This window comes from Mustela nigripes, chromosome 2, assembly GCF_022355385.1.
Source record: "Mustela nigripes isolate SB6536 chromosome 2, MUSNIG.SB6536, whole genome shotgun sequence".
Lineage (NCBI taxonomy): Eukaryota > Metazoa > Chordata > Mammalia > Carnivora > Mustelidae > Mustela > Mustela nigripes.
This window is the reverse complement of record NC_081558.1, coordinates 83,155,054-83,182,526: the sequence shown is the minus strand read 5'-3', so window position 1 is coordinate 83,182,526 and position 27,473 is coordinate 83,155,054. Positions and strand designations below refer to the sequence as shown.

The following is a 27,473-nucleotide window of genomic DNA, read 5'->3' as shown; positions in this document are numbered from 1 at the left end:
GGTTGGAGGTTTTTTCTTTCAGCACTTTGAATATATCATGGCACTCTCTTCTGTCATGCAAAGTTTCTGCTGAAAATCAGCTGATATTCTTCTTGGGGTTCCCCTGAATTTAAACATTTTCTCTTGCTGCTCTTAAAATTCTCTTTATTACTACTTTTTCCCCTTTTACTATGTGTCTTGGTGTAGACCTCCATGGGTTGATTTTGCTGAGGGCTTTCTCTGCCTCCTGGATCTGGATTTCTGTTTCCTTCCCCAGATTCAGGAAGCTGTCAGCTGTTGTTTCTCTAAATAAATTTTCTACCACATATTCTCTCTTTTCTCTTCTGATATCCTTATACTGTGAATGTTATTACACTTGACTGTGTTGCTGAGTTCCCTTAACCTATTCTCATTTTTTATAATTATTCTTTTTCTTTTTGCTATTCAGCTTGGTTGCCTTCCATTATCCTGTCTTCCAGCGAGCTGGTCCATCCTTCTGCCTTCTCTAAACAACTATTGATTTCCTCCAGTGTATTTTTAATTTCAGTCACTAGGTTCTTCAGCTCTGACTGGTTCTTTTTTATATTTTCTCTTTGTTGAAGGTCTTACTGAGGTCCTCCACTCTTTTCTCAATTCCAGGACATTTATGACCATTGCTTTAAATCCTTTATGAGGCATATTATCCTCACCTCACTTAGCTCTTTTATTATGGTTTTGTTCTGTTCTTCCATTTGGGACTCATTCCTGTATCTCATTTTGTCTAACTTCCTGTGTTTTTATGTATTAGTAATGTCAGTTATGTCCTCTAATCTTGAAACTAGTGACTTAGGAGGAAGATGTCCCATGGTATTCTATACATAACAATGTTCCCTGTTCACCAGAACCAGGAGCTGCAGCGGTGTGTCCTATGTGGGCTGTATGTGCCCTACAATTGTGTCTAAACTACCTTTGCCTTCAGTCAAGTCAGTTGCAGTGGCCCACTTTGCCTGTTGGGGGCAAGGTTCAGTTTCTATGCTGTTAAGAGGCCAGTTTGGGATTGTCATGGACTTATAGTTGGATGGTGTCAGCAGTCAAATCAGATGGGCTGCCTTCAGCCCATTTGCTGGGGCCGTAGTCATAATGAACTGCAGGGCACTCTGTGTTGTTCCTGGAGCAGCTTTCATTGGTGGGCAGGACAAGCAGACAAATCAGATGCCTGCCCCCAGTCCATCTGTTGGGGCTGCAGTAGCACCACCCTGCAGGATGCTATTCCTGCCTGTCCCCTGAGAAGTCTTTGTTGGTAGGTGGTGTCAGCCCCCAGGGTATATGCCTGCCCCCAGTCCATCTGCCTGGGCTGCAGCGACCCCAAACTGCAGAGCATCTCCCTGTGCTGCTCCCTGAGATGTTTTTATTGGTGGGTGAGGCCTGCAGTCAGACCACACGTCTGCCCCTAACCATCTACTGGGGCTGCAGACATGCAGATCGGCAGAGCACTCTCTGCACTGCTAGGTATAAAGCTCAGCTGCTGTGACTGCAGTTGAACTGGTGTGTGTGGTTATCATCACCTCTCCCCAGGGCAGGAGTCGCTTTGCAGTGGTGATGGTCCCTGCTGGGGCTGCTTGCCAGATTATGTCCCAAGCCACTTTGGAGGGACTCCTGATGAGTAGGGCAGGTTGGATGGTGTGGATCCACTGGAGAACACAGGAGTGCACAGTGTTACCAAGATAGGTAGTGTTTGCCAGCTTCCCACACGTATTCAACTCTCTAGGCTGAGGAGTGGGGAGGGAAATAGCATCCACCAGCGCTTCTGTGCATGGAGAAGTCTCCCAAAGATCCCTGACCCTCCAGCACACATTCTGAGATTAGTATATAAATCCTCTTAACCAACCAACAAACAAAAACTTCTACCTACACTCCAGGTGCTTTTCAAACTGTGCTTCTATTCTTATCTTGCTGTGTGTGTAGGCAGGGAAGGGGGCGGTGTTTGTTTTGCAGTCTCTTAAGGGTGAGGACTGTTTCTTATTGCCTTTTGGCTCTCCCAGAGGCAAGCCTGCTGATTTTTAAAATACCTGGAGTTAAGCCCCACTGGTTTTCAAAACCAAATGTGGGGATTAGTCGTCTCAGTGAAGGTCTCTCATGTCATGTGCCTATTTTGCCTGGTATGGGGTATTGGGGTCTCTTCTTTCTCTGTGCTTGTGATGTCCCTCCCATTTGCAGTTAGTCTCCCTGGGAGTTTGGTTCCCAACTGTCTCTGCCCCTCCTACCCTGTTTGATATGGACTCCTCTCTATGATTAACTATGGAAAGTTTGTTCTGCCACTCTTCAGATCATTTTCTGATGTAGTTGTTACAAGGTGTGTCTGTGGAACTGAGACGAGGTAAGCCTAGCCTCCTACTCTGCCATCTTCCCAGAAGTTTTTTTTTTAAGATTTATTTATTTATGTATTTGACAGAGAGAGAGATCACAGTACGTAGAGCGGCAGTGGGGTAGGGGGCGGGGAGCAGACTCCCTGCTGAGCAGAAAGCCTGATACTGGGCTCAGTCCCAGGACCCTGAGATCATGACCTGAACCAAAGGCAGAGGCTTAACCTACTGAGCCACTCAGGCGTCCCTTCCCAGCAATCTTTAAAGGCTTCTTCTTGAGGCCCCTGCGTTGCTTAGTTAGTTAAGCATCTGACTTTTGATTTTGGCTCAGGTCATGATCTCAGGGTGTGAAATCAAACCCCACTTTGGGCTCATGCTAGACATGGGGTCTGCTTAAGATTCTCTCTCTCCCTCTCTCTCTGCCCCTCTTCAGGAGCTATAAACAAACGAACAATTAAAAAAAGGGCTGCTTCTTTAGTGACAGTGTTTATACAGCAAACGGGAAATGTTGGTCTTCACAAAAGACAAACTGGAAAGTTTCTAACTGCTCAGAAATTAGGAAAGACAACCTTTATAAACCAACAAGGTGATCTTGGTGGTATCATAAGCCATGGAGGTATTCCCAGCCAGACATCTGGCAAGTCAACCCCAGCCACCAGGCCTGGAATAGGCAGAGGCAGCCTCAGAGTATAGCCTGCTACCACCTCATTGTACATTTCAGTTACAACACTAAATGTACTTGTGAGTGGCAGTGGCCTCGGCTGATAATGGATTGCCAGGGCCCAGTAAGAAGCAAGTAAGTCAAGGATTCAATTCTAGGGGCTCCTGGGTGACTCAGTCTTTAAATGTCTGCCTTTGGCTCAGGTCATGATCCCAGGACTCTGGGATCGAGCCCCATATCCAGCTCCCTGCTCTGCAGGAAGCTTGTTTCTCCCTCTCCCACACCCCCTGCTTGTGTTTCCTCTCTCACTGTGTCTCTCTGTGTCAAATAAATAAAATCTTAAAAAAAAGATTCAGTTCTAGAAAAGAGAATCTTTCCATGTACATAAACCCTTTGGACATTAGGTAGTGAAACTGAATCTGTAATTCAATTCAATTCAGACACTTTTATAGTGAGGCTTTGGCTTTTTTTTTTTTTTTTAAAGTAGGCTCCATACCCCGCTTTGATCTCACAACCCTGAGATCAAGACCTAAACTGAGATCAAGAGAGATGCTTAACTTACTGAGCAACCCAGGCACCTTCTGAGTCTCTAGCTTTTAAATAAGGCTTGCCCAACTAGACATCACTAGGTCCATCACCCCAGTGCTACCTTGCATTCAAGGCAGGTAGCAAATTATCAATCAGCTTAACTTGGATTCACTTGGATTAACTCATCAAGGATCAGTTCAACCATCTGCCCCACTTTGACTCTGATGATTTTTTTTTTAAGGTTTTATTTATTTACTTGACATAGAGAGATCACAAATAGGCAGAGAGGCAGGCAGAGAGAGAGAGAGGAGGAAGCAGACTCCCTGCTGAGCAGAGAGCCCGATGTGGGACTCGATCCCAGGACCCCGGGATCATGACCTGAGCTGAAGACAGAGGCTTTAACCCACTGAGCCACCCAGGTGCCCCACTGACTCTGATGATTTAATTCATGGGGGGAAAAACCTTCATAGAATGTAGTTTTCTGAATCCTAAGCAACATCAACCCAAGGAGCAAGGGAAACAGTCTTGGGCACAAGATTGCAGGAACCCACTCACAAGAGAATATTGACAATAGGCTATGATATAGCATCTCCATTACCTCTAGTCCCTTGAGGCTTGGATTACATCACAGGTCATGAAGCTTAAATATAGAAGAATTGTTTCAGATGAGTGGAAACTAAAGAGACATGACAACTAAATGCAACATATGATCATTGATTAAATCCAAGCTAGACCCCCCAAAAAATACTTTTCACTGTAAAAAGCATTAGCATCACAAAGAATTTGGGGAGAAATTTGAATATGGTCTACAGATTAGAAAATAATGTCATAGTAATGATAATTTCCTGATTTTGAAAATTGCACTATATTTGGATAGTAGACTACATTTGTTTTCAGGAAAGACATACCAAAGTACTTGGAAGTACAGTGTGAATGTGCAGGTAGGTGGGTAGGAGGATGGATGGATGGATGAATGGGCAGAGTTGAAGAAAACAGGGCTGGACAGTAGTTAAAGCAATAAAAGACAGGTTTTCTTCAGAACTGTTGCAACAGGGGAATAGAGACCTCAGTGAAGAACTGGGTTCAATTCTAAACATAACAAGGAAAAGTGGGTAATTATAGCCAAGAAGCAGGTTGGGGGAGGTCAGTGCATGGAAAATTATTAAGAGAAGACATAAGGGTAGGAGTAATTCTTGCAAAATAAACTTAAGAATTTTTTCTAAAGACAGACCAAGGTTTTATACATCAAAGATGGGGGATGAGGAATTTGATCAGACATAAAGGTAGGGAGGGTAATCAGATATCAAGAGTAGGAAGTCACTCTGGATTTCGCAGGATTCTTACTAAAACTGAGCAATACAGGGGCCCTGGGTAGCTCAGTTGGTTAAGTGTCTGCCTTCAGCTCAGTTCATGATCCTGGGGTCCTAGGATCAAATCCCGCCTCAGGCTCCTTGCTCAGCAAGAAGCCTGCTTCTCCTTCAGCCCCTCTCCCTGCTTGAGCTCAATTTCTCTCGTTCTCTGACAAATAAATAAATAAATCTTAAAAAAAATAAAACTGAGCAATGCAGGCTCAGTAAGGACAAAAACAGAAAGATGGATAGGTAGGTAGGTAGATAGATGGATGGATAGAGAGGTGTTTGTAAATGTTTAATAACTGGCTCTTCAGAAGGGAAAAAATTCATGATCCATAGCATTTGTTTGTTTCCTTAGTGTAAATACTTGCACCGTAGACAATTTCAAACTATCAGTGTGGAGTCACTGGATGCAGCAGAGGGAAGAAATACTCACAATCGACTATAGTGAACCATTAACAGCAGTTCTAGCACACCACTGCCTGATGCTTTGTACTAATTTTGCAAATCTACTCTAAGTCTGAAATTATTTCAGAATTCAAAGTTAATAATTTTTAATATAAGTTACCTATATAATAAATGAATTGTAAAATTACTTTTTCTAGACATTGGGTAAAGCATTTTTTTAAACCTTAGGTCTCTCTCTCTCTCTCTAAGTAATGGTAGACCATATATAACTAGTCAAGCTTCATTGGTGGCTTCAACCCACACCTGAAGCTTCTGATGTAGAAAGAACACATACACTGAGGTCACACCTTCCCACCAAAGGGCCAAGGCATGAGGGAGGGAATGAGTTAACACAATTTGCCACTGATAATTTCTAAAGCTACCTGTAATGGTGGGTCAGCTGTGCCCTTTTAGGACAATATTTTTTTTGGCCATAGAAAATGGATTTTTTTTAAGTTTTTACTTAAATTCCAGTGGGTGCAATCTTGATTTCTGGTGTACAATTTAGTGATTCTACACTTACATACAACAGCCAGCACCCATCACCACAAGTGCACGCCTTAATCGCCATCACCTATTTAACCCATTCCCCCTCCTACCTCCCCTCTGGTAACCCTCAGTTTGTTCTCTATAGTTGGGTCTGTTTCTTGGTTTGCTTCTCATTTTTTCTCCCTATGCTTGCTTGTTTTGTTTCTTAAATTCCACATATGAGTGAAATCATATGGTATTTGTCTATCTCTGACTGACTTATTTCTCTTAGCATAATACTCTCTAGCTCCATCCACATCACCGCAAATGGGAAGATTCCATTCTTTTTTATTCATAATATATGAATACACACACACACACACACACATATCTCACATCTTCTTTATGCATTCATCAGTTGATGGACGCCTGGCTATTCCCATAGTTTAGCTATTGTTGATAATGCTGCTATAAATGGCCATAGGGAGATAGCAAAACTAATGGCTATTATGTCACTGATGAAACCCCACATTTTGTTCTCTAGCTCCTGCTTCCTGTACTTGTTTCTTTTCCTCAGACGCTAACAGAGATGGAAAGCTTACTAAACTTATTATTAAGCTTATTCCGTTCTGTTATAGTGACACCTAAAGAAAAAAAAACAAAAGGTTGGAAGCAAAATTTTGTCAACCTGGTATCAGAAACTAGACTTTGAAATTCAGTCAACCAACTAAATGCATAGACTTCTTAAGTATTCTAAACATACCTTACCTTTGGTAAGGTAAAAGGTTAACTCTAAGTGCTTTTCAAGTTCTTGGTGTTTTATAGAATATAAAATAAATCTTAAAATCCCAATCAAATTTATTAGCCATATACACAGACACAGGAGTCCTACTACAGTGATTGCTGAATTCTAACATAATATCTAAAACCAGAATGGACTGAAAATTTTTGATGAATTCAGATTTAACAATTCTTTTGTTTAAATGAATGAACTCCAAAAATATCACATGGTTGTTTTACACTTGACCCGGTCTGCATGTTGTATCTCATCCAGAACATTTCTGATGGTCTCAACACAAACTTCTCCTCTGTGATGCTTTTGTGATGCAAGATTCCATACATTTTCAAATTCTTCATCAGAAAGTTTGACACCAATATTACATAATATCTCTGCAATCTAGAAAAAAAAATTGAAGGTCAGACTAAGATTTGTGCTTTTATTTTATTTTTTTTAAGATTTTATTTATTTGACAGAGATCACAACTAGGCAGCGAGGCAGGTAGAGAGAGAGGAAGGGAAGCAGGCTCCCCGCGGAGCAGAGAGCTTGATGCGGGGCTTGATCCCAGGACCCTGAGATCATGACCTGAGCCGAAGGCAGAGGCTTTAACCCACTGAGCCACCCAGGTGCCCCAGATTTATTTTTTTTTAAGATTTTATTTATGTATTTATTTATTTATTTATTTATTTGACAGAGAGAGAGAGCACAAGCAGGCAGAGAGGCAGGCAGAGGCAGAGAGAGAAGCAGGCTCCCCACTGAGCAAGGAGCCCAATGCGGGGCTTGATCCCAGGATACTGAGATCATGACCCAAGCCAAAGGCAGTGGCTTAACCCAATGAGCCACCCAGGCACCCCTTTAAATTTGAATTTTAAAAATATCTTTATAACATCTAATACTATGGATATTTATCCCCCCAAAATTGTGCACCAACACGTGTATGTACATGTGTGCCTGTTATATATAATAATAATCAGCTATCAAAAATTCCAGTATTTTCAATTCAGGAATCATTTTGTTAATATGAAGATGAGAATATTCACCTATACTAGCCCATATACAAAATTGCTTCCAACTCTTTGTTTTTGGTTGAAAGAAGACTTGCTGGATCTGAGTTCTATCTCACTTCTTATCACTAGGATCTTGTATATGTCATGTCAATCCCTTGAAAATTAGTTTCTCTTCTCTAAAATATGATCACTTATAAAATGTCTCTTACTGGCCTCTTATAAACCTTATAGTTATAGGTGTGCAAATGTCAGAAAGATAGAGTATGCATGAATAACTGAGCAAACTAAAATTTGAGCATATTGAAAACCAGCAAATTCTGGTTATTAGTAATTTTTCTGCAATGATAATTATTATGGGAAAACATATTTCTTACATCCCAGGGAAAATTTAAGAAAGGAAAGATAAGAACCAGCAGTGGAAAGAAATGTTAGAATGAGTAGAGGAAATAAAAGGTGTGGGAAAAAAATGAAACTAAATTTATTTTTTTTAAGATTTTTTTCCATTTATTTATTTGAGCGAGAGAGTGAGAGAACACATGAGCGAGGGGAGAGGCAGGGAGCCTGATGCAGTGGGTGGGGGCTCTATCCCAGGACCCCAGGATCATGACCTGAGCCCAAGGCAGACACTTAACCGACTAAGCCATGCAGGTGCCCAAAATTAAATTTAAAAGAGGAAAAATATTTACTTTGAGGCATACAAAAAAAAAGCCAGGAGGGAAATGGAAAGAAAGGTTAGTGAATAGGAAAGCCAAAGAAATACAAGTGCTGCAGAATACATCTATTAAACAAAATCTTAACAAAATTAAAAGATCTCCTAGAAATGATGTGCCCTCATGGGAAATTAACAGTATAATCAAATACATTTGAAATTCAAAAAAGCAGAGCTGCAAGCAGCTGCAGTTGTACAACAAAAACACCTCAGTGCCCAAGTGCAGAGCTGTGGTTTCCCCCCATCCAGGGGCAGGTAAGGACTGTCCTGACAGAGCGAATTCCAGAAATAGCCCAAGTCAGTCTTGAGCATCCCAAACCTCCACCTCCATTTCCTTCCCGCCTCCTCAGGAGGCCTCCCTCCCCTAGTTCCCTATTCCATCACAGTGCACTGATTTGCTATTATTTTCCAGAAGTCCATCCACTCTCAAGTTAGCATTACTACTCAACCACTCATTTGGGTTTTCCTTTTTTCTAGAAGTGTGAATTAAAGGACAACTTCCTAGTTAAAAGAATTTTAGGTATCATGCAACAAGCATGATTTTTGTTTCTTTTGGCAACTATTTCATAGGCCCTTTAGAGTAATCAAGGGAAGTGAAACACTTTGGGAGTGTCCCTTTGAGTTCCTTCATTGGGAACACCCAGCAGGCATCTTCTCTGAGTTTCTCCTCCCTTCTTCTTTCTGTCTCCTACCTCAGTGGGGATTAAATGTTGGGATGAATGTATTATAATTAAGGTAGTAGTTAGTAAGTTTTCAAGCCATCAATGCTTCATCTGAAGTGCCAGAAGGTACCATATGACTGTCTCCTCAACCATTCCTAGTTCTGAATATGAAAATTCTGAAGAAGCTATTGCACCCTAGTTTACACCCTGCTTTTTATGAGTGCAGACCAAGGCAGGTTGGCCAAGCATTGCTATTAATCTTTGGCTCTTAGAACCTCAGTGGCTATTCTGACCTAGCCGGTTGTTTCTGTTTTATAACCCACGTAGGAAGAAAATCACCTACAATATGAGGACCATGTTTTCTAACAAACAAAAACCAGATACATGGGTTGACAAATGGTGTGGCAATAGGACAGAATAAATAAATCAGTGCTCTCACAGATAATCTAAGACAGAAGATAGCCACGGTACATAAAGAGGGCACAGAGTGGCCCTTCTCATACTTACTTCTTGGTTTTGGAGATACAAAACCATAAGATACTTACACAAGGAAGGGACCAATCTCTTCTGCTTTTTCTCAACTACGAATAGTGTTGAGTTCCTCAGGAAAATGTTTTTCTTTTTATGTGTAGGTCATAGTGGATATATAATGTGAATGTAATGTTTCCTATGATAGAAGAAAAACTGCTCCAAGAATCGTATGAAAACATCAACCAGAACAACCAAACTGAACATTATCCTCAAGAATTCTGTATTTGGGGGTGCCTGGGTGGCTCAGTGGGTTAAAGCCTCTGCCTTCGGCTCAGGTCATGATTCCAGGGTCCTGGGATCGAGCCCCGCATCAGGATCTCTGCTTGGTGGGTAGCCTGGTTCCCTTCCTCTCTCTCTGCCTACTTGTGATCTCTGTCTGTGAAATAAATAAAATCTTAAAAAAAAAATCCTGTATTTGAGGATCCTGATGACTTTTGTAATATCAAAGCTCACATTTTATACAGTCTAAAATTAAATAGTTGTGGATAAATAAACATTTTCATCTTTGTGTGTTTGTGTGAAGCTGACATTTCTTCCAAATCTTATGAAATAATATGCTGTACCTCTTTTTTTGATCTGGTCTTGAAGAAGTCTCTTTCAAACACTCCTTTCTGGCCAAAGATGGTAGGATGTAGTAAGGAATAGGCATTGCCCTCTTCACCATAATTAGTTCTATCACTGACACGACGAATTCGGGGGGCAGGAATATCAGACCGAATGGTTGGAACACCATAGATGGGATAACCTAAGACACCAATGAGAAAGGGAAAAAAACATTCTAAAACTGAACTGTACAATATAGTAGCCACCAGCCACATGGAGCAATTGAGTGCATACTTGAAATGGGTCCAAACTGAGATGTGATATAAGTATAAAATACACACTGAATTTCAAAGATTTAGTACCCCCCAAAAAAGTGGCATATTTAATCATTTTATATTGATTAATTGTTGAAAAATATTTGGAAGCTCTATATACTATACATAAAGTATATATACTATTAAAATTTATTTCACCTGTTTCTTTTGCTTAATGTGGCTACTAAAAATTTTTAAATACATAGAACTCCAATTATATTTCTATTGGACAACACTATTCTAAAGGGAGTAGCAAGATCTCATTATACTAGAACATATATAACATGTCTATAAAATCCAGTTAAGAAAAATGCATAAAACTTTAATCATGTCCTTAGTCTAAGGAAGTGATCTTAGCCAACATAAAATAGTGTCTAACTAACCAAGAGTCATCATGCTCAATAATAAGGTATGAGTTGGGATGCCTGGGTGACTCAATCGGTTAAGCCACTGCCTTTGGATCAGGTCATGATCCCAGGGTCCTGGGACCGAGTAACGCATCTGGTTCCTTGCTCCGTGGGAAGCCTGCTTCTCTCTCTGCCTCTGCCTGCCACTCTGCTTGCGTTTGCTCTCTCTCTCTCTCTCTGACAAATAAATAAATAAATAAATAATAAGATATGAGGTGTTATGAGTTGAACTATATTCTCCCCAGATTTATATGTTAAAATCCTAATCACCAGTACCTCTAAATGTGACTTTATTTAAAAATAGAGCGATTTCAGGATGTCTGGCTGGCTCAGTTGGTAGATCTTGGGAGTATAAATTAGAGCCCCATGTTGGGTGTAGAAATTACTCAAAAGAAAAAGAGTCATTGCCTTTGTAATTAATTAAGATGAAGTCACACTGGAATAGAGTAGGTCGCTAATCCAATGTGACTGGGAGTCCCTATAAAAGGGGCCATTTGGACCCAGGCTTTCACACAACAGAACACCATGTGAAGTTGAAGGCAGAAATCAGGGTGATGCAGCAAAAGCAAAGGGACACCAAAGATTGCCAGCAACACACCAGAATCTAGGTGAGAAGCCCGGAACAGATTCCCCCTCACAGCCCCAGAAGGAGCCAACCCTACCAATACCCTGGCCTCAGACTTCCATCTCCCAAAACCATAGATGATAAATTTCTGTTCAGGTTTGTGGTACTTGTTATGGCAGCCCTAGCAAACTCACAGATGGAGAATGAAGATACAGAGAATTGTTTTGCAAAAGCTCTTTAAATATTTGAAGGTAATCTGCGTATATCTAAGAATCACATGGCTTATGGATTTCCTAACACTTGGCATAGTCTGTGTAACATTCAGTGTTAAGGAAATCATCTTACTTGGGTCATCATTAGCAATAGTTCCATTCAGCCTGCATTTATTGAGACCTCCTGGATGGTTCAAATACAGAACTGAATGAAAGGTCCTAGGCTTTGAGAAAAGCCTAGTGAAGGTAGCAGCTGGGGACAATACAAGGACAGACAAAGGACACTTCTATGTTTGCTGATTGTACTTCAAAAACTCAGCAAATAATGTGACATACTCACAAGTAGAAGGAAGAGCCCCTACAACTGCATTGATCTCAGAAGAAGTTGTCTTATAGTGACTAGAAACTTTATCACTTGGCCTCAGAAGTGTCCGAAGAGTCTTTTCTGAGCTCCCTGGTTCTTTTAAGACAATATCTTCCGGCTTTATCAGGAGAGTTGGTTCAGATTCTTCAACATTAGCCTCATCAGGATTTGCACAAGCTGGTTTTTTACCTTTAAGCAAAGAGTTGAGGGTGGGGGACAAATTACTGGAAGAAATCACTATTGGGTGCTTGCTGCTCTGTAACAAAATCAGCTTTCCTGGTTAGTTTCTCCTTGCTGGTAGAGACTGAGACTGAGCAGAGGTCACTAATGCCAGCATCCCACTGTGGAAAAGCAAGGGCAGGCCAATGTCATACACCAGGAAATCTGAATGTGGCCTGTTTCTTCTCACCACTCCACCCACTTTAATCTAGAATAAAGCTTTTACATCTAAGACACCAGATGAAAAAATGAACACTTTTTTTCCCTTTAAAAAAAAATTAGAGTTTATTTTTATATTTAACTTGAACTACAGGATTACCAGAGTTGTTTCCAGAGTTGTGCCCCAAGGAGAGACTGGAGAAGACGCATGTGGAGTTGTAAATTCCACACATACCTGATGGTGAGGGGGAGCCCCCCACGTATTGCAACATTCGGGGAGGCAATGAGAACACAGTGTGAGCTCAGGAACCGATTATATAAATAACCTTCTTCACATCGGTGTATAAAACAAAACCCTGAGGTAAAACTCGAATTGTAAGACTCAGTCCTTTTGAAGATCTGCTTTGTTGAGTCGTTCTGAAATTTAGGAGTAAATTCCTGGCGCACCTTTTTCACAGAGCTGGGAGCTCCACAGCTATCACTAGAGGGCGCTGTGGTCTTTCAATCTGTGGACGAACGCTCGGGGTTTGGGGAAAGCCCAAGCAAGGATTATAAAGGCAAATTGGTGCCCCAGTATCCGGTTGGGGTGGGAACTGTGGCAAACCAGAAAAGACATGCCTATCTAAAATCTGGAGCCCCCATTCAGATCCTGGCAATCTGCCATGAACACATTCAGGTCTTGTGTTCCAAAATTTCTAATCTCCTCCCTGCGCCCCACAAAAAGCCGAAATCTGGACCAGTATGAGAAACAGTGTCTCGGAAAACTGTTTGAAAGCCACTGCCTTAGCATACTTACCCCTTTTGGGGCGCCGGGGTGGTTCAGTGGGGTAAAGCCTCTGTCTTTGGCTCAGGTCATGATCCCGGGGGTCCTGGGATCGAGCTATCTGCTTGGCAGAGAGCCTGCTTCCCCCTCTCTCCCTCTGCCTGTCTCTCTGCCTACTTGTGATTTCTGTCAAATAGGTGAATAAAACCTTAAAAAAAAAGAAAGAAAGAAAGAATACTTACCCCTTTCCTCTGAAAGCGGAATTGGATATGAGAAAATTCCTGGCAAAACTTTCCTGAGCCCCTGACTGAACCACTGGCCACTGTCTTAGAAGATGGAAAATCTCAAGGACTCCATTGAAAGCGACTGATGAAGTCAGAACCCAAGCACTAGGAACAATTTGAAAAATGATCTGGTTTGAAAACAGGCTTCTACTTTCCCCCACTACTCGAAGAGTTGTGCCAAGAAGAAAAAACTCTATCACCCCTTTGTATTTCTGAAAGGACTAGGGAAGAATTGTTTTCTATAAAATCTTCATTAGGCAAACAAAATCCCCCTACTGTCCTAGCTGCTTGAACAGAAAGGTCATCTCAGAAACTCATAAGGGCTCCCATCATAAATAAGGCCCCAAATTTGGTTTTGGCCTTGCAGAAAGGCATGACCCAGGAATAAAAGTAAAAACAGTAATAACTTCACTTTTTAGAGGAGAATATTCCAGAGGAGATAGAAATGTAAACAATCTTTTTAAAAAAAGTTAATCCTCTCTAATAATCAAGATTTGAACATTAAAGTGAACAACGTGTCATAATAATAACTAAATTACAAGAATGATTGGAATAATACTCAGTGGTAGCAAAGTTAGAATAAAACCTCACAGATCTGGCTGATAAAATTGCAAATTGGTACAATCATTTAGAAAAGCAAAATGAAAATATAGTTACTTCTGGGACAATAATAACATTCATAAGAAATTAGATATAATTAGAAACAAAGAATTTTGAGAGATGATAATCATTATAGCATTACTGATATTACTTTTAAAAATCTGGAAATAACCTAAATTTCAAAGAGTGAGGAAATAGCTTAGTAATTCATCTTACATCTGCATGAGGGAACTGAAAATGAAGTTCATAAAAAAGTTTACCATAAAATTATTTCTTAATTCCATAGAAATTTGAAAACTAAATTTTAAAAAGCCAAATAAAAATGGTACATTCACTGTGATTTTATATAGAGAGAGTACATCTATGTGTGTATGTATATACATACACACACACACACACACACACACACACACACAGTGTTAGTGATGCAAGAAGTCAACGTGGAAACAGGAAAATATTTAAATAAAGGTAAAGATTGCTTTTCTTTCTCATATAAAATGCAAAAGAATAAATTTTCTTATGTCAAATCCTAGACTACTACTGAGTTTTCCTGGGGGAGGGGAGCTAATTACTCTAAGACAATGGTTTTTCAAACAGCTTTCTGAGGAACTATCTTTCATATTTTGGATTTTGGTGTAAACTGTTTTGCTTATAATTTTTTTTTTGAAGAGGTTATTGCATGGTTCCAAATTCAAAGACATAAAACACATAGATTAAAATGTGAGTCTTGCTGCCACCCTGTCCCCTAGCTACCTGGTTCCCCTTAAACATCACCAAACTCTTTCCTGTCCTTCCACAGATATTCTATGCATAAATAAGCAAATAATATGTATCTATGTGCATATTTTTTAATATAAAATATTAAAATTGACAAGAGTCAAGCTCCTAGAAAACTGAAAATATAAAAGCCCATGTAAGAATTCAGCAATCTTTCAAAAATTAAATACCTTTAATAATGACCCTCTCTTCATGCTCTTTAAGAGGCATTCTATCTTTCCAGTTAAGAAAATTTGCAAATTCTAGGTAGTTAATCTGCCCATCATTATCGACATCACAGTAGTCAAAGAGCTGGTCCAGGAGCTTCTCATCTAAGTGTAAGCTGGCTTGTTCACAAGCCTCCCGAAGCTCGGCTTTATCTATCACCCCATCTCCATTCTGTTAGACACAAAACAGAAAAAGATGAAGCAAGCATTGTCTTTAAGAGCAGAGTATGCAACATGTATTATCTCATTTAAGAAAAAAGAAAGAGATCACATAAATTCAAAGAATTTGTCTTATTTTTTACATAAGAGCAGTCAAATACTAAGTGAGTTCCTCATTGTGTTAACCTGATATACACACAGTAATTTGAACCCTGGTTGAAGCAGGATGTGACACAGAATCTTTGTTCATTCCACTTTAACATTTTTTTTCTTTGAATCATGCTATTTACACTGTGGCTGGGCAGGTGTAACCATGATTTGTGCTTGACATTTCATTTAACCAACATTGTGAACTCTTGATAGCTTTCTACATTTTCCCATGCTTTCAAAGTTTTTAACACCTCTGGTGTTCCAACTGAGCACTAAATGGTCCTCCATTCTTTTGTCTGGTAATGAGGAGAAATTGGGGAAGTAGTTATAGGCCAAACACAGGGAGGTAGACTCTAAGACCATTGCCTGTTTGTTGTCAACACTCCTGTGGGCAAGAGGGACATGCTAGCAATCTGGCCACAGTGTAACAATTAGCACTAAAATTCATCCTGGTATGGGGAGCAGGGGAAGTTCCACCTTCTTCCAGACAACAGTTAAAGACAGGAGTACCTACACTAAGTGAAAAAGGAGGGAAATTTATGAAGGCTCTGGGCAGGAACTAGTTGGTTCACTTGGGAGATAAAAAGGTAGTCTATGTCCAAACCACTCTGAACACTCCCAATCTCATCTGATGTTGGGAGCTTAGCAGGGTCAGGCCTGGTTAGCACTTGGATGAGAGACAAAGGAGCCAAACACATAATGCTTGTTGTTTTAAGATTGTATTGATTTATTTGAGAAAGAGAGAGAGCGCAGAGCAGCAGAGAGGGGCAGAGAGAGAAACAGGCTTCCTGCTCAGCAGTCATGCTCCATCCCAAGACCCAAGATCATGACCTGAACTGAAGGCAGACACCTAACAGACTGAGCCACTCCGGGGCCCCCATGTAATGCTTGTTAACAAAGAATGGCAAGACCTGAGGTATCTTACCTCTCAGCCCCTCCTGGAGTCTATCAAACATAAAACCCACTTGGAGATGATAGTGAAAGATCTGAGTATTTTTGCAGTCGGTCCCGGTTGCCTTTTTTTTTTTTTTTTTTTTTTTTTTTTTTAGAGATTTTATTTATTTATTTGACAGACAGAGATCACAAGTAGGTAGAGAGGCAGAGAGAGAGGAGGAAGCAGGCTCTCCACGGAGCACATAGCCCAATGCAGGGCTTGATCCCAGGACCCTGGGATCATGACCTGAGCTGAAGGCAGAGGCTTTAACCCACTGAGCCACCCAGGCGCCCCCGGCTGCTATTAAGGGAGCTTTGGCCTTCTCAGAGAAGTTTCTGAGACAAACTACCCAGAGAAAAGATAAATGACTCATTGACTAGTGTTGCAGCTCTTATGCTCAGGATTAGTTTTAAAATGCTTATGAAGGTGATCCCTGGAGAATGGGGAACTCACCCAACAAACTCTAGATAAATTCCTGCAGTCAGATCCATAGGCCTGGAAAACATCCCTGATGCTTATATTGAAACAGAATGAGAATTTTAAACATATTATCTTGATAAGGGGTTGCAAAGGCCTTGGACTATAGACTCTTTTATGAAAACTTCTGCTACAAGCCCAAGTCAACCAAAAATGCAAACTCCATAGCCCTAGCTGAAAAGCTACCTGGGATATGGCAGTTGAATCAAGAGGTTCTCAAAACTGTAATAGATGGTACCAACAATGATGGCTTCATTGCCCAATATAGCAATTTGTATGGATTGAAAACATGATAAGCGTCCATTCTCAGATAGAAATAAAGCTTCTGACTGAACTTAAACCATCCATATGAAACCTTTGCTGCCTGGATCCACTGTTGTACCAGACATGGTAACACACTAATCATTAGAAAGTAAATCACACTATGTTTTGGAGGCAAAGGCTACCACACCATATGCCATACTTGTGACTCCTGACAAAAGTTGGCCAGTTTGTCTCTTGGGGGGAAAACACATCCACATAAGGCATTGCCTCCATGCTCCTGGCATACTGACTACATGAACCTCTGTGGAATTGCTATCCCAGTTTTATCAGCCAACGCCAAGCATAAGCATATGGCCCATGAAATTAATCTAACCCATGTGCTTTGCTTTCTGGACCATTCTCTGCCTGACAATGGTGTGTCTTATAGCCAAAGTGTTACTCAACAATGAGCTGCCAGTCAAGGTATTCAATGAACCTTTCCTACACCCAGCCATCCACAGACACCTGATAGGACTGAGCTTTGGAAAAAACTTTTCAAAAATTGTCTAACTTCCTCACCAGCTTCTGGCTCACACAACCAGTTTTATCACTGAATGTACCTGTCTCCAAAAAGGAATAATCTCATCTCAGCTCCTTCCTGGATAATGATTAGAATAAAAGGAATTGATCCTCAACTTTCTAGGCAACTAATCTTTGACAAAGCAGGAAAGAATGTCTAATGGAAAAAAGACAGTCTCTTCAACAAATGGTGTTGGGAAAACTGGACAGCCACATGCAGAAGAATGAAACTGGATCATTTCCCTATACCATACACAAAAATACTCAAAATGAATGGAAGACCTAAATATGAGACAGGAAACCATCAAAATCCTAGAGGAGAACACAGGCAACAACTTCTGTGACCTCAGCCATAGCAACTTCTTGCTAGACACGTCTCCAAAAGCAAGGGAAACAAAGGCAAAAATGAACTATTAGGACTTCATCAAGACAAAAAGCTTTTGCACAGCAAAGGAAAACAGTTAACAAAACCCAAAGACAACCAACAGAATGGGAAAAGATATTTGCAAATGCCTTATCAGATAAAGGACTAGTATCTAAAATCTATAAAGAACTTGTCAAACTCAATCCCCAAACAACAAATAATCCAATCCAGAAATGGAAAGAAGACACCAATAGACAATTGCTCCAAAGAAAACATCCAAAAAACACATGAAAAAAATGTTCCACATCACTTGGCATCGGGAAAATGCAAATCAAAATCACAATGAAGTACCTCCTCACACTAGTCAGAATGGCTAAAATTAACAAGTCAGGAAACAACAGATGTTGGCAAGTATGTGGAGAAAAGGGAACCCTCTTACACTGTTGATGAGAATGCAAGCTGGTGCAGCCACTCTGGAAAACAGTATGGAGATTCCTCAAAAAGTCGAAAATATAGCTACCACGTGATCCAGCAATTGCACTACTGGGTATTTATGTCAAAGATACAAAGGTAGTATCCAAAGGGGCACTTGCACCCGAATGTTTACAGCAGCAATATCCACATTAGTCAAACTGTGGAAAGAGCCTAGATGTCCATCAACAGATGAATGGATAAAGAAGATGTGTTATAGATATACACAACAGAATACCACTCAGGAATCAAAAAATGACATCTTGCCATTGGCAATGACATGAACGGAACTAGAGCGTGTTATGCTAACAGAAATCACCCAATCAGAGAAAGACAATTATCACAGGGCTTTACTCATATGTGGAATTTGAGAAACAAGACAGAGGATCATAGGGGAAGAGAGGAAAAATAAAACAAGATGATACCAGAGAGGGAGACAAACCATAAGAGACTTTTAATCCTAGGAAAAAATCTGAAGGTTACTGGAGGGGAGAGGGATGGGGTAACTGGGTGATGGAAAAAAAATAAATAAAAAGAAATTAAAATTTTCAAAAAAAATAATAAAAGGAATTAAAATAATATACTTATTTTGAAAATTTGGGACTCTACTGTGACCACTTGTTGACATGATGAGTCTTTTTATTTCCTCTCCAGATTTTAAATTTCCTAAGTGGAAAGACTGCATATTATCTGAAATAATGTTTGATGTACAGTGAGTGTTCAATAAATAACAGAATTAATCCTCTAAGCCAAGAAGATTCATTTAGAAAATCATGGCTTACTTATTCTGATTTGTTTTGTGTTTTTCATTAAAGTAAATCTGGGCATTCAATAATAAAAGATTCAAATAATCAAAAATTATCCTACAGCTGTACTAGAAGACCCACATCTTATTACCCTCTCAGAAAAAAAGAAAAAGAAAAGGTTCCTAGAGGACACTGAGCACTGCATTGTGCATATTAAAAGTTAACCATTTAAAAGGTATATCAACATTAAATAATTCTCAGTAATTTCCTCCCTGCTTAATTTAATTTTATCATAAGGAATATGCCTGGTGGTTCACTAAGATAATCAGCAGCTATTAAGATGATCATCTTGCCTATAATTACATTTAAAGTGAAGAATTTTTAAAAAGCAGAGCTCTATGTATTGTGGTAAGTTCTCTGATTCATATCACTACTATCTAAATTTATCCTGCTATCATCTATCATCTTTGTAAAATACTTGTATTTATGTAAAGCTTAAAATGTACTTATTTGAGCTTACATATTTTAATTCTGAAGATTCATTTTTAAATTACCTATAAATAGCAATTGGTCTCTATTAAAAACCACAGAAACAGTTGAATACTTACATTTTCTTTAAACACAACTTTGTGAGACATATAGTGAGTGACTGATTGGTGTTTGTCCCTACATAATTGGTACAAGCCTAAATGAGATACTTAACCCACTTTTTATTCATCAGTACAATACATGCACACAGGCCTCTAATCTAAAAACAAATAAAATGAATGGATTAAACTGAATAAGCCAATGAGTAATCAAGTTTATTTTAAGATAAAAAATGTGAAGTATAACTTTTCTAAAATTGTGCTCAACATTGGAAGGGGGATACAAATATTATCTTTTCTTTTTGAGATAAAATAAAATTATTCTACTTTTTTCCCCCTTCTCATATCAAGATTATGATGCACTGCATCATTGCAGGTTTATTTATGAGCTTTTATTTGTTTAAATTAGACTCATTCTAAAGTAGTTTCAGGCTGCCTAGAAAAATAAGTACCATTAAAAAGAGCCTCAAAATTGAGGAAATCAGGACAAAGAGAAAATCAAGATAAAATAAAATAAGAAGAAGCACACAAAATGTGTGCTGTTAAGAACATGTTCACAAACTAGATGTACTTTGTTGAATTGGCTCTGAGCTTCCTGGTGGCCAAGTCAAAAAGGTACTCACAATCAGTACAAAATTCATGCTGTTTATGAGGTAAAAACAAACCAGATACATAAATGAAGCATACTTATTTCCTTTAGGAAGAGTGGGTTTCTTAATAAAGAGGATACGTGTGACAAAAATAAATAACAACACCATGGGCATAGAAACAAAATTGTGTGATGTTTCATAAGAGGTTGACACAATAGTGTACCTTACTATAGCTAAAGGCAGTGCAGCTTTGTGAAAGCAAATCTGTGATGGCCTAAAATGGTGTGAGGGAATTATGCAGGCCCAGATTGATCTGACTTTATGAAAGGACACAATTTAGAGTATGTTAGAAATGGAATCATCTTACACTCTCAAAACTGAAACTACATCCTGCTCCCCCTGGGGAGAAGCATTCCAAGCTTGACTTGAATGCAGACTGTCAGCCCTACATGTACATACTCAGTTTTAGGTATAGCCGGCCTAGACCCAGGAGTCTTCCCTGAGGATCTATGATGCCTGCCCCTCCCCCACCACCACCCCCTTGCTCCCAGCACAACACAGTTCATTCTGCCACGGTGGTTCTCAAGTTGTATCAGAACGGCCTGCAGTGCTTGTTAAAACACAATTGCTAGGCCCCAACCTGGAGTTCCCAGTTTATTAGGTGGGCCTTAGAATAGACATTTCTAACAGGTTCCCAAGTAACCCTGGTGATGATAAAAGGACCACACTTTGGCAACCACTGATCTACTCCAGGGATCAGCAAACTTTTACTGTCAAGGGTCAAAAAACAATATTTTAAGTTTTGCAGGCCATTCAGTCTCTGCATTTGTAGTGCAAAAGCAGCCATAGAAAATACTTAAAACAAATTGCCATGTAAAACTATTTACAAAGACAGGTGGTGGGCTAGATTTGACTCTCTCCAGCCATAGTCTGCTGACCCCTGATCTACACCAACCTGCCAGGATCTATAAGTCATGCATAGTCCAAAAAACTCCATTCAAATACTGGCCTTATCATAGTGCCTGAAGGCTGCCAACAAAGTGTCAAAGTTTTGGCAGTTAAATTTCTTCAAGTGATGTCGCACAGCTGCAATCAGGGCTCTCTGTCTGTCCTTTCCTCGAAGATATTCACCTGGAAGTCTGTTATGGATGAGATCACCAGCTCCTATTAAAGGGGGAGGGGGGAGGGAGACTTTTATCTCAATTTAAAGTCTGTTAATATTATTCTGATCCTAAAAAAGAGAGATCTAGCAAAGTCTATGAATGGAAAAAAAAAAAAAAAAAAACCCCTCATGCCTAAATCTGACATTATTATGCAGCAGGACAGAAAACCCTTATGTATAAAAAAGTACATAAAGTAATTGATAAGGCTTAATATTTCTGTTTTATGTGACTTCTCTGCTCAGTGAAAAAGTTCTAACAAAATTAATTTGGGCCGGGGGTAGGGAGAGTGGGAAATCATCAGTCCTATTTGACTATCTTTCCTAGGACTTTAAGCCCTTGTCTCTACCTCTTTGCACACATTTGTCTACAATGCTGAAGATCTGAAAGCTAGGAAAGAGTCCATGTGGGGGCCACACTATATGCCTTGAAGTTTACTAAACCTCTGGGATCCCTTGCAAAAATTGAACTCAAAAACCCTATTCCCTCCTAATATGAATTTCCAGTCTGCCTCCAGTATGGCTATCAAGCTCCCATTTCTCAGCCCTGCTTCCTGAGAACCACCACCTGCACACCGACCCTCACCCACAATTCTATTAACTGAGTCCCGACCCACAACCCCTCAGTTATCTGGAAGTAATAAACTCTCCAATCCACCTGCTACATTCCTCTAGGCCTGGCCCTTGTTTCCATTTATCATTAATGACTTAGGGGAACTTCCCCAGATTATGACACAAAGAAAGTACAAACATAGACACTGCCTAGAAGCATTCCTTGCCACTCCCTTTTGGGAAACATTCCTTGGATGTTAATGGTGACAGCGATCAGACTAGAGTTGACCACGTTGCTTCAGATGTTATGGCTTGGTAGATGTCACAAGACGGAACCTTTTCCCTCAGTTCATTTTCTCCTGGCCTGTACTCCTCCCTTCCTGCTTTGTTGGGGCAGGATTATGTTGGCAGTTGGCTATGATATTCTAGATGGAATAATTTAAATCACTACATTTATTGCAGTTTACGGCAACTAATATTTATACCTACTCTGTGTAAGGCCCTGTATTAGGCTCTGTCAAGAGTCTCTTTTAATAGATACCCATTGCACCTCTAAGATTCTTACTTATTATAAAATCAGGAGCTGATCTCACATATTCTGATAAAAGTTACATTTTTACAGGTAGATAGGGGTGAGAAGCCCTCAAGAATGCTGGTTCCAGGAACTGGGCAAGTGCCTCAGACCAAAACATCTGAAATGGAATCAGCTACCATCAGATCATCCTGAAGTGGGCCAAACACAAGCAAGGCTCTGTGAGAGGAAATCAAGACAGTGAGACTGATTTTTGACAAATAAGCATGGCTTCCTCTCCTCCTCCACATTCCTGCCTCTGACATAAACACTGTGGGTGGCTCTTGTATATAATGGAGATCTTCCTTCTTCCACAAGGTGGCTCTTGGTTCAGTTTTTATCTTCAGAGGCCTTCCCTCTCTATTAATATGCAAAAATAACCATCTGATTGGTTGTTTTTTCAACTCCATGGGTTTTCCCACCATAATCCCACTAGGTGTAACTTCTGTTGAGTGAAATGTATCTGATATCTTCTTCTGGCTCTGCCCTGAAAGAATATGTTTGAAGCTCCTGTCATATCACTTGTAATTACTCGAGTCATCTCTCTATATAGCTAAAATCAAGAGCACAAGTTCTGACTCTGGGAGACCTATGACCTAGCTATCACACCATGGCTGTCAGAAAAGCCAAGCAAGCTCTTTAATTGTACTCTGCCTGCAACCAGTTCCCATTCAGCAGCACTGTCCACCAGTCCTGGATTTTCCTTTTACTTGCCTCTGCTCTGGTGCATCCTAGGAGCAGGCCACAACCCTTGCACTCTTCCTGGAGGTTTCTTAACATAACCAATAACTACAGGCCTTAGAGATGAGACATTCCTTGTACTGCTGCCTTTATTTCCATAAGTAAGCGTAAAGGAGAAATTAGGGCCCAGTTAAGAAATCAAGATGTTTCTAGAAGCAGCAGCTTTCTACAGAATAAATGCTATCGGGTTTTGTTTTGTTTTGTTTTTTTTAATGCTATCAGTTGACCCCAATAATAGTCACAAAAGGGAGAACCTGGAGTTAATCTGCATCCATCCATAAACTCCAGGAAAAGTCCAAAGAGGCCTCAGTGTCCCCTTTCATAGTTAAACTATGCAGCACCAGTGCTGCTACTGATACTTATATATTTTTTAAAATTATTAATGTCAGTGTTCTTCCTTTTCATTCTGTAACACTATCTCATTCCATTTGTAGGGATAACTTTGATCCATTATTGGAAGATTTGTCAATTTTGTCAAATTGTCAAAATGATAAACCATGTGTTGGATTCACCAATTCATGCCATAAATATTTGTGAAAAATGTACTGTGTGCTAGACCCTGAGGATCCAACAGACAGTAAGACAGAGCACACACCAGCAAGGAGCCTCCCTCAAGTAAGCAGTATTTACCACGATTACCTATTTATTTTTTTAGGCCAGTTGATGGATTTCCTAAATCATCTCTTAACCACTCTTAACTGTAAGACAGCCTCTATGATGAACAGGCATACATCAAACATGTAACAGTTCATCTGAAGACAGAACTGAAATACAATCTTCTAATTAATGCAATTATGATAGTCTAAAATACTGTTTCATAAGCTCAATAAATATATATTTTGTCAGTGAATGGGCTTCAGCTAAAACATTTTCAGTAGCGGTTCTCAAACCTTAGCATACACAGGAGCCTACTGGATTAGAATGTCTGGAAACAGCTCTCAAGAACCTGCATATTTAATAAATTTCCTGGATGATTTGAATGCAGGTGGACTACAGACTATATTTTTGAAAACCGCCAATATACAACCCAATCCTGATAAGCTTTAGCATAGTCTTTCCTTTGGATGTCTACCATATAGATTGCTTAGAAATAAAGACAAAATCTTGGCAAGTTTCTTCTGCCGATTTATAGCTTAACTGATTGATTGGCTGGTAGGAAGGGAGTGGTTCTTAATTCTGTGATCGAAGAGTACATTGGTTTCTCCAACTTGCATGTGCTGAGAATTAATCCAGGAATATCGTAAAATGCAGTTTCAGTTTCAGGAGTCTGATGTGGAGCCTGAGATTCTGCAATGCTAAGAAACTTACAGGGGACACCAACACGGCCAGTCTGCAGACCACATTCTGAGTAACAAGGGCCTAGTACAGTGCTGGAATTCATTAAAAAGCTGCCTCAAATCACCTTGGCTTATTTAATACAAGACATATTTATTTTCTAAATAAAGCCTTGACTACACTGAGCCTTGACTACACTTTAGGTATTCATTCACAAAAGCTTTAAACTGTACCTATTTCAAACATGATATGAACATTTTTTTGTGTGTGCTACAAACTGTTCATTAATGTTAATGTAACATTTGAAGCCTTTAAAATTAGAAGTTTGAAGGAAGGAGATGGTGAATTCAACCACATAACTTTGTGAGGATGTTACTGGTTTTTTTTAAGGAGAAAGTTTGTATATTTACCATACTCCTCAGCACGAAGACAAGCTCCAAATGTGTGGTCTGGGGGAACATTCATTGTTTCTGCAATGCTATCAAAGAAAACAAATCCTTTAGTTAAAATACTCACCACATGGCATCTCTGGAATTTAAAATATGCTTGCCATATGTTTTTAATAGCCTGTATTTCTCCTGTAACTAAACTATGAAGATCAAACAGAAGTTCTCCTGCCCATCTTCCGTCTAATCTTCCACTGCATAGGCAATGCTTAAACACCTTCCCTAGCTTTCAAAAGCCAGGATTTAAAAAGAAAATTAAGAACAGACTCAAAGCAGAATATGGAAATAGAGACAGATAGGAAGACAGACAAGAGACAGGGAAGAGAGAAAAAATGTAACATGGTAAGTTAAATTTCTAACACCCCAGAAATAAAGCTTTACATAAAATTCTCTTGCCCTCCTTCTGTGAATGCCCTCTTCATCTCAGAGGACTCAGCACCTTTCTAGAACCCCAGGCCCTAGAGATACTAAGAGAGTTCCCTGATGAACACAAAGGTATGACTTTCTTACTTAATGGATAGAACCTAATTGAAAACAAACCAACATTTACCCCAAGAGTGCTTCATCCAAAGACATTATCAATTTAAACAATTATTAACTTACGGGTCTAAAACTCTTCCAAGTTTATGCTGAAACTTTTCTTTGAAATCATCAACTCTTTTGGATATGATCTGAGCTCCTTTTTTCCTATAAAATTAGAAAACTGTCAAGCATTTCTATTACCAAGTATTCCTGGAAACCAAATACATATATACAATGAGGAATATCCAAGTGTCGTTTGTTCTTTTTTTTTCTTAAGTATTATTTATTTATTTATTTATTTATTTACTTTAGAGAGAGAGAGCACCAGTAGGGAAGGGAGGGGGCAGAAAGAGGGAGAGAATCTTAGGCAGACTCCATATTCAGCATGGAGACCCACACGGGGCTTGAACTCAAGACCCTGAGGTCCTGACCTGAGCTGAAATCGAGAGTTGGACACTTAACCAACTGAGCCATCCAGGTGCCCCTTGGAATACCATAGTATCATTCGGGCCATCAAAACATACACATAATTTCAAGAAAAGTTATATGCTAAAAAAAAAAGCTGTGTATGTTCATTCTTCTATCACTTATATTCTATTATAAAGATAAGTTTACAATTGAATAAAACATTTGGTCTAAAGAATAAGACAAGCAGATTTAAAATTTTTTCAGTAAACAGGGGCACCTGGGTGGCTCCGTTGGTTAAGCGACAGCCTTCAGCTCAGGTCATATCCTGGAGTCCCGGGATCGAGTTCCACATCAGGCTTCCTACTTGGTGGGGAGTCTGCTTCTCCCTCTGACCCTCCTTCTTCTCATGCTCTGTCTCTCATTCTCTCTCTCAAATAAATAAGTAAAATCTTAAAAAAAAAATTTAATTTTTCAGTAAACAAAACCAAGGTGTTAACATCATCATCAAAAAATTCAACTACTGGGGCGCCTGGGTGGCTCAGTGGGTTAAAGCCTCTGCCTTCGGCTCAGGTCATGATCTCAGAGTCCTAGGATCGAGCCCCAAGTCGGGCTCTCTGCTCGGCAGGGAGCCTGCTTCCTCCTCTCTCTCTGCCTGCCTTTCTGCCTCCATGTGATTTCTGTCTGTCAAATAAATAAATAAACCTTAAAAAAAAATAATGCAACTACTAAAATTTCTAGAAGAAAATTAAGCACCAAATAAGTAAATAACAGAAGGATATAAACAGATAATTCACATCTAGTAAGCAAATATATGGAGACTAATAAATATATAATAAAATAATATGAAGGTGGTACTTTGAACACAGTACATAAGCAAATAGAAACAGACAGACAGACAGAAAGAGAGAATACCCAACACTGATTGGCACAACGTATGATAAAACACTTGGTAGATAGCTTGTGCAAATTGCTATAATCCTTTTGGAAATAATTTGGTAACATGATTCAAAAAGCATAAAAATGGTCATTCCCTTTTATCTATGTCTGGGAACCAGTCCTAAGAAGATAGTCCACACAATAATGTAAAATGTGGGAAAGTTACAGATATAAAAATGATTGTAGCCTCACTGACTACAAAGGAAAAAAAAAAGGAGATAAATGTTTGATCATGGAGGGCAATTATGTCACATTAACAAGAATACACTTCACATGCATTTTAAATGTTATTAAGAATACACAACAATATAAAATTATTTTATGTTAAGTGAAAAAGCAGGATATAAAATAGGATTGTGCTCTGATTAAAGCTATGCAAACGTTTACACAGGAAGCTACACTAGAAAGAAATACATTAAAAAGATAATAGTGGTTGAATTTGGGTGACAAGATTATGGGTGATTTTATTTTGCCAGTTTTCTGTAACATAATTTCATTACTTTTATCACCGTGATTAAATGAACAAGGTTTCTTTTGAGAACTGGAAAATTACAACACTACTATTTAATAACATTAAAATTAACAAACTCTCTATTGTTTTGTTAAGACTAAAAACAATGAACATTTAATTCTTAAACTCCATTTGCTTTTAAAACTATTTCCTCTACTAGAAATACTGAGCTGAA

General features: G+C 39.4%; 1 protein-coding gene across 1 annotated transcript in view; it reads right to left on the bottom strand.

The window, feature by feature from the left end:
• Nucleotides 1-6,640: 6,640 nt before the first annotated feature.
• Nucleotides 6,641-27,473, bottom strand: part of EFHB (EF-hand domain family member B) — a 54,630-nt gene continuing 33,797 nt past the window's right edge. Inside the window, exons 7-13 of the mRNA XM_059387968.1 lie at nucleotides 25,525-25,608; nucleotides 24,886-24,953; nucleotides 21,187-21,341; nucleotides 14,842-15,049; nucleotides 11,846-12,058; nucleotides 10,028-10,209; nucleotides 6,641-6,954 (exon numbers count right to left, since the gene is read on the bottom strand). Coding sequence (XP_059243951.1) covers nucleotides 6,781-6,954; nucleotides 10,028-10,209; nucleotides 11,846-12,058; nucleotides 14,842-15,049; nucleotides 21,187-21,341; nucleotides 24,886-24,953; nucleotides 25,525-25,608 — 1,084 coding nt within the window. The 3' untranslated portion in view covers nucleotides 6,641-6,780. The remainder of the gene's footprint in view (nucleotides 6,955-10,027; nucleotides 10,210-11,845; nucleotides 12,059-14,841; nucleotides 15,050-21,186; nucleotides 21,342-24,885; nucleotides 24,954-25,524; nucleotides 25,609-27,473) is intronic.